The sequence below is a fragment of the Merops nubicus genome, unplaced genomic scaffold (genome assembly GCF_000691845.1).
Source record: "Merops nubicus isolate BGI_N331 unplaced genomic scaffold, ASM69184v1 scaffold53691, whole genome shotgun sequence".
Lineage (NCBI taxonomy): Eukaryota > Metazoa > Chordata > Aves > Coraciiformes > Meropidae > Merops > Merops nubicus.
This window is the reverse complement of record NW_008587347.1, coordinates 1-8,097: the sequence shown is the minus strand read 5'-3', so window position 1 is coordinate 8,097 and position 8,097 is coordinate 1. Positions and strand designations below refer to the sequence as shown.

Sequence of the window (8,097 nt, the reverse complement as noted above, 5' to 3'; positions counted from 1 at the left end):
TCGTCTCCTCAGTTCGCAGCAGTGCCTCACACGTTCGTCACCACCGCCGTCCCCAAGAGCGAGAACTTCAGCGCGGAGCCCCTCACCACCCAGCCCGCCTACCAGGCCACCATGGTGCAGGCGCAGATCCACCTGCCCGTGGTGCAGTCCATCGCTTCCCCCGCTGCTGCGCCCCCCACCCTGCCCCCCTACTTCATGAAGGGGTCCATCATCCAGCTGGCCAACGGGGAGCTGAAGAAAGTAGAGGACTTGAAAACGGAAGACTTCATCCAGAGCGCGGAGATCAGCAACGACCTGAAGATCGACTCCAGCACCGTGGAGCGGATCGAAGACAGCCATAGCCCGGGCATTGCCGTCATACAGTTTGCGGTCGGGGAGCATCGAGCGCAGGTAATGACGCCACGTCGTGGGGTGGGGGGGTTGGACTGGGCTGCACTCTGCGGCCCCCTGCCTACACCTTCCCTCAGCACGTCGCAGCTCCTTCGGATCCCTGTGGGGTTGGTGCTTCATCACTCACATCCATCCGTGAGGCAAACTCTGGTACAAAACTCATCCTTCTCACAGTGCTGAGGGAGCCATCAGGGTCACAGCGATGATGAATGGAGTCGCTGGGTCTTTCTTAGAGCTGGAAATCTCTCAGGAGGAGTTACATGATCTTTGTGGGGTTTTGTTAAAATATAAAATGCTGTAAGCAGAATGAGAAAATATACTTTGCATTTTGATAGGTGATTTTGGCCTTTTGCACGAGAAAGCTCAGGTTAGATTCAGCTCAGATCCTACCCTTGAGAGATTGGTAGGGTACAAGGCAGTGAATTTCCATGGCTTGAAAACTTGGAGCTGCCCGGGAATGCCTCTATGGCACACGTAAGTTATCGACATGCACTACAGAGTTCTCCTGAGCCTTTGGTTGTGAGTGATTTAAACACTGCACAGCTCACATAAGTTGGCTGTTCAGGGGGAATTTGGAAAGAAAAGCTGCCTAGGTGGCTGGCCAGGCTGTGCTTCTGACCTTCGTCGTTTGTTGGTTCGCAATGTAGGAAGAAAACCTGTAACTCTCCAATGGTGTTTTTAGGTTGAGGATGAGTCCATACTGATCATAAAGTGCTTTCCTGATACTGTCCATTTTCTGAGTGATTTAGACCCTGTTGCATCGAGGCTGGAGCAGTTCAGACACACCTTTAGCTTCTTAATCTTATTGCAAATCTTTTTGGGTTGGTTTGAGGGCTGTGAACTGCAGCATCTGTAACCCTGATGCTGCACCCTCAGTGCTGGAGAACCAGAATGAGAGAAAAGGAGAGAGGAGCTGGATGTGGACACACGTAGTAAAGCATCTCAAGCTGTCAGTTTGGAAAAGAGAAATAGCAATGGTACCAAGGAACAGTTATGTGAAAGATTTCTTGGAGTCCCAGCAGTGTGTGGCCCGTCCTTCCCCAGCTGCTCACACGTAGTAAATGGCTGCATATGACACGTCCCCTTTCTCCTGTCAAATGTGCAGATTCCCTCTGTGGTTTTCTTTGTGTCTGTGCGTGTATCTGCACAGCTTATGAAAGTCGGGCCTCTGGTGCTTTCAGGATAAAGATCTGATTTTCTTCCCCACCGCTCAACTGTATTTTGGTGCATCTTGGGCCTTGTGATTAGAGGAACCATCCTTGGATCGGGACCAGCTGCTATAATTTGCCCTGGTGCCTTGGATAAGGAGATTTCCAAAGCAGCAGTCTCCCCTCTGCAGTTTTCCTCTCGCTCTCGTTTCTCTCCCTGCAGCCGGGCCGCCGGTCCCTGCAGCAGCAGAGGCGAGCTCCAGAGCAGCAGGTCGCATTTCGGGTGGCGCCTGGGTGGCAGAGCTGTCCGTGCAGGCGAGGCGTGGGGACTCGCCGTGGCAGGGGGTGGAGTGCCATCCTCTGGCAGAAACCGAGCCAGAGCCTGAGGCTGGAAAAATCCAGGGCCACGCTGAGTCTCACCCAGCACAGTGTCACCTTACGGAGAAGCCTATCAGGAGCGGGCTGACATCATCCCAGCCGAAATATTCCCCAGCTGTGTTTCCCACCGGGGATGCTTCCAGAATGGAGGGCGAGTCACGTAGAGATATGATTAGAAACAAGGGTTTAATTTAGGTTTCCTGCAGATTCCAGGACTTGGGTCTCTTCCCAGATCAGCTGTGTCCCTGCATAGCAGGGACGGCTCTGCTGGTTTTCCCTCGCCTGGGCTGAGAGAGGGAGGGAGCTGGAGATCAGTTCTACGTGCCTGAAGTCTCCGTGACCTCACCCTCAGCCCGGCGTGGCTGTTGGAGAGCATTTAGCCTCATTAGCAGGCAGTCATTACTCGTTAGAAAATTGCCTGTGTGAAATGGCTTAGTCTCCTCGCTGAAAGGACGGCGTGTAGCCGTGCTGCTTTGAGCAGTGGTGCTGTGGTGCTGCTGCACTTAAATGTTTCTTCACTCTGGAGTGCAGCAGGGACGTAGCTGCGTGTGTAGCACAGCTTCCTGAGCTGTTTTATTACAATTAAATTGGAGTTGCATGCGTGCTTCTGGAAGCGGGGAGCCTTGCAAATGGCATTACCAAGGGAGTGTAAGTTGTAAGGAGTGAGTGCCGTGCAAAACCAGTGTTGTTATCATCAGCTTTGGCTCACTTACGTGCTCTGCCCAGGGATCTCTGGGAAGTCATTCTAATATCAATGAATTTGTGTTTCCAGTGCAAATATTAGCTGATTTCCTCCCTGCTTGCAGGGCAGGGGTAGGAGATTCTTTTTAGCTGAGGATACAGAACTGCAGTGTAAACAGGGAGGCACCAGGCAGCTGCTCCCGTGTGGTGCCACTGCAAGCCCACAGCTGCCTTTGCCCAGCACAGTGCCTAGGCAGAAAGAGGTCATCCTCCCTCCTTTCCCTGTCCTCCACTCACCTGGCAAATCCAACTCTTTTCCAGGAAAGTTAAACCACCTAAAGCTACGTGCCTGTTCAGTGAAATAACTGTTCTGAGCCCTGGAGGGGTGCGAGGTTTCCTTTCCATGGCATCCCTGCTCTGGATTAGGAGGAAGTCAAGGAAGTGTCATCTGGGCCAGAACCCAAAATCCAGCTGCTATTCCTCTGCACTCAAGTTGCCTAAAAGAAAAGACCTACAGATCTCCATCTCTCTGCAATTCCACATGCTGTTCTTGTAACAACACTTTCATCATTGTTACCTACCCTTTATTTTGCTGCCAGGAACAAGCAGAAGCCTCTGTTGATGTTAAGGTTAAAACACAGAGGAGATGCAAAATGAGTTCTCTGGAATGCTTCCTTTCATCCCTGCGTTTCCATTCCTAATAATTCCGAAAGTGTAGCTTAAAAAGAAAAGATGAACTTACAGTTCTTAATTTCCCTTTAAAAAAAAAAAACAAAACCAGAGTCTAGAGATGGCAAAATCCTGTTAGAGCATCTAGTTAATAGCTCTACCTAGTTTAGTTTAGTACATATTTTTGTAGACCATCATCTAGTGTGGTTTTCCCCTTGTACCTCTGCACACACACAAGCCAGTTACTTTTTCTCTTACTCCACACTCTCCTTTTCATTATCTTTGGCACCGTGACAGAGACAGGGCGACGTTGACTCGTTTGCTGCTGCAGAGGGAGGTCTCTCCCAGCCTTCCCCTCACATGATCTCCGTGTCCCCTGGTCATGGGGCAGTGAGTCCTCGTTCCTCTGAGGGATGGGGCCACTGTGGTCTCTCTTCAGATGCGTGTTACTGAATTCTGGGAGTGCAGCAGATGAGAGCTCATGTGATAAATCTGGCAGCCACTGGTCTGGTAGACAGAGGTGACTTCTCTTGAGAAGTGGTGGGATCACGTGGCTGTGGAGAGCAGTCTGAATTGCCTGCCTTACCTGCTGAGTTTGGCTGAGAAATAAAATCATCAAGGGTTATAGAAAATGGCAGGTATTCAGCGGCTGCACTGAAGAGTTTGGGGTGTTTTCACTAGTCTTGTCTTAAAAAATAGAAATATAAATGCAGGTTGCAGTAGAGCCTTGGTGTGCTTGAAGAGGGACCAACATTTTTATTTCTTGCTCTATTATCTTAGTAGTTGGAAAACAAGCTCCAGATTTCTTTCCCTCCTACAATAATCGTGGCAGGATATTGAGGGAGACAGCTTTTCAGATTATTTTTGTGTGTGTGTTTTGATGCAGTAGTTAGAAAAAAAACATGCAGGGATGTTTTTTAATGAACTCTCATACTTAAAGGTCTTTGACAACTATTGTAATAGCTTGTAGAGAATGGTTACCTTAGATCCTGAGCTATCTGGATCCAGAAGCAGTGAGCTAAGAGAGAGCTTGATAAGAACCCATTTCAAATCAATAGTGGTACATGCACACTGTGACCAGATCATGGAAGTTTCTGCATTTTACCATCTGTGTTATTCATAATCACCACCAATTCTGGGGTTTGTTTCAGTGGTTGACAGTTCAGGCAAGTGTTTTGAATGCCACATTGAAATGAAAAAAGTCTTAACTTGTGGTGGAGGGGTGCTCACATCAAAGGAACCTGTGTGTTGGTGGGGATGATACACACAAGTGTGCATGATGCCCACAGACACAAACAGCTTTGGACAAGGAGAAAGGAGAAAGCTGTGTCCACCACATGATCCATGACTGGAGAGAAGCCTGCAGCTGTGTAGACAGCAGTTCCCATTTAAGGCCATGGGAGATACTGGATAATCACCACTTCTCCCAGGCAGACCCCTTACTGAGGGGCATGTATTTGTGGAGCTAGGATCCCAAACTCTGGGCAAATATTTCTGCAAATCCTGCCTCTGGAGTGTTTCTATCCAATAACATGGAGGGTCACATGGTCAGGACCATTTCAGTTTACCTCACCCCACTTTCTCCATAGCTCAAGAGCACAAACCAGGCCTAGGGTCGGGTCTCTTCCCGCTGTTGCCATGTGTATATGTAGTTGACTGCTGGCAGAAATCTGTAGACTATTCTGAATAGACTTAATATATTGACACAAATTGATGCAGTGGCGGGTATCTTGTGCCTCTAAACTTCTCCTTTTGAAAGACCTTTTACAGTGGCTTACTGTGTTGGGCAGGTGTAGATACCACGTGCGGTGTTAGCCGTTGGCCTAGATGCAGAAGTATGTGGTATATATTTATAGACTTGGTAAGATTTTTTCCAGCAGAATCACTGTCTCAAACTGCAGTTGACTGCTAGTACATGGCATGGGCTTAACCAGTCAGAGGCACAATCAACATCCAATGGGGATCTTTGTTTTCCTGGTTCTGGAGCCTCTGTCGCTGAGCTGTGGGACATCCCTGGTCAAGTCTTTCTGCCCAGAAGGGATGTGGAGCTGGTGGGGTGAGAGGGGAGCTACCTCAGGCCCCGCTTGCAGGGAGGACACTTCTGAGGGTATGCAGTCCTAGCAGGGAAGCAGCAGGACTGCTGGGTGCCATACTGTCATTGAGTCCAGCCTCTCCTGTGAGGCATACCATGCAACTTCATCCCAAGGTTCATGCTTACTATTATGAACAAAAGTGTCAGAACACAGGAGTGCAGTGTGTACCTAAAACCACTTCTATTCCTTAATATTGAAATGTATCTGTAATGTTACAAAGCCATGCTGGGTATGACAGCGTTGCCTGCTCCAAAGGGTGAGAGGGGGTTTCCCAAACCTGCTGTGGTGTTCCTCTCAAGTGAGTCAGTATTCCTGGAGAAAGAAGGCTGTCCTCTGCTGAACGGCTCAGAAGTGAGATGAACACATCTATACAGATGTTCTCCTGCCCTTAGCCCCTACCAAGTAGGGTTTACACCATCAAAGCAGGATCCTGCTCCCCACACCTGAGAAGAGCTCCTGAGGACAGGGGCACCTTGGGAGCAGAGCTGTGGATATCTGTCTTCAGCATGAGCCACCCTCTTAGAACTGCAGACCTTATTGGTGATGCATACAGCAAGTTAAAAACACGTGCCAAACTTTCAAAAAGCATTAGTCAGGATTTCCTGCCCTCGTTGTGGTGGCCTCGTTGTGGCCCTGTGGGCTGTGAATCACCTGAGCCTGCAGATGCAGCGCCGTGCAGCGAGCGCTGGGCTGCTGCCACGTGCAGAGGTAAAGGAGTATTTAGGTGCTCATTGTGTTGGGACCTCAGGGCTCAGCATTTGCAAGGTCTAGGAGCAGTGGGCACCCGTTGCTGGTCTGTTCTGCTGCCTGTGGCAGCTCCCTGTAAGATAAGAACACATCTGGTTATGAATCTTAAAGGCCCAGTGCAGGACTGGAGGAGAAGAGGAGGGATGTTCTCCCTGAGGCAGTGGGGGAGGTGAACTCGGCTGCAGGGTGGGGGAGCGGGTTTGGGAGGTGGAGAAGCTGGGCTGGTGACAGGACTGTGGGGGGCAGGTTCACCTCACTGCTCTTACTTGCACAACTCTGCACGTAGCCGTGGCCTTCCCTGGAAGTCAGCGTGTCTGCGGCCGTTCCACACCGGTGAGTATGGGCTTGTTCAGGCAGAGGTGAGGACATGTCCCCGTGGTCATTTAGGGCATCGTGTGTCAGAACCGAGAGCTTCCCTCAAGTCATCCTCTGGTTGGAAGGTGTCTTGAGATGTGAGTGACAAGTTCTGGGTACCCCAAGGGGGTGGTGGGGAATGGAGTGTGTCAGGTGCCAGAGCTGGTTTGCCTCTTAGGCCTCTCTGGGGTGAAGGTAAAGCTTGATGCCCGCTGAGAAACGCCGAGCTCAGAGAAACCATACCACCCGTGTGACAAGGACTGGTGTGAAGGCTGGTGAGGACTGGGTGAAGGCTGGTGGCCACTGTTCCTGACCTTGCAGACACTGAGAGACCCCCTTGCAATTCTCAGCTTGATGCCGCCCGCCGTGCACGTGGGCACACGGGTGATCTCACGCTCTCCCCTCTCTCTCTGTCTCTCTCTCTGTTGTCCCCTCTCTTTCTGCAGGTCAGCGTGGAAGTCTTGGTAGAATACCCTTTTTTTGTATTTGGACAAGGCTGGTCATCCTGCTGCCCCGAGAGAACCAGCCAGCTCTTTGATTTGCCATGCTCCAAACTCTCGGTGGGGGACGTCTGCATATCGCTCACGCTCAAGAACCTGAAGAATGGCTCTATTAAAAAGGGCCAGCCCATGGACTCAGCTAGCATCTTGCTGAAGCATTCAAAGAATGACAGTCTAGCTGGAAGTAGACACAGGTATGCGGAGCAGGAGAACGGGATTAATCAGGGAAGCGCACAGATGTTAGCTGAGAACGGTGAACTGAAGTTTCCGGACAAAATAGGATTGCCTGCAGCACCTTTGCTCACCAAAACAGAACCCAGCAAGCCCCCAGCAACGAGGAAGAGGAGGTGGTCAGCCCCCGAAACACGAAAACTAGAGAAATCAGAAGAGGAGCCACCTTTGACTCTTCCCAAGCCTTCTTTTATTCCTCAGGAGGTTAAGATTTGCATCGAAGGTCGATCCAACGTAGGAAAGTAACAGTGGTTTGGGGAAAGGAAATTAGGCTATCCCTTGTCATTTTTATCCAGATTACTGTACTGTAGACTAAATAACCCAGTATTTACATGTTATCATCTTATTTTAGGTTTATGTTATAACCTTGTTGTTATAGTTGCAGCTGGTATTATGCAGGAGACTGGTGCATATGTTTTTCCACAAGTGTTTTGTCAGTGACTAGGTTTATGGAGAGCTACAGAAGGGGCAGTATCTGCTTCACACACCCTTAGTGGAAATGAATGTGTTGTCGTGGCTCCTGTTTTCTAACACCTCGTGTAGGACAGGGTCCAGCTGTGATTTTGTTTTCTTTTCGTTGTCGTTTTTTGGTTTTGTTTTCGTTTCGTTGTTTTGGTTCCCGTTCTAGTTTTTTGGGGTGGAGGTGAGGAGAAGGGAACTGTAGCAGAGGCGTATGTCACGCGGGGGGTGTGGGGTGTGGGTGTGCGTGTGCGTGAGGGCCGGTCCCGAGGGGGGCCGTGGCTCCGGGACAGGTTGCTGAAGAGGTTTCCTCACCCCGGGTGGATGCTGAGGACACGACCCATGGGTGTTACTACTCACAAGGATGGGACTGTCTCTGACGGTCTCAACAAGAAGCCAACTTTTAAAGCTCTACAGTAGATATATATATATATATATATATTTGTG

At 49.9% G+C, this 8,097-nt stretch overlaps 1 protein-coding gene across 1 annotated transcript; it reads left to right on the top strand.

Annotated features, from left to right (window-relative positions):
* Positions 1–6: 6 nt before the first annotated feature.
* LOC103781165 (ataxin-1-like) lies at positions 7–7,447 on the top strand (the record flags this gene model as incomplete). The annotated part of the gene is made up of 2 exons (XM_008948868.1): positions 7–390; positions 6,907–7,447. Coding segments are annotated over 2 exons (915 nt in total), but the record flags the coding sequence as incomplete, so codon positions are not given.
* Positions 7,448–8,097: the final 650 nt, after the last annotated feature.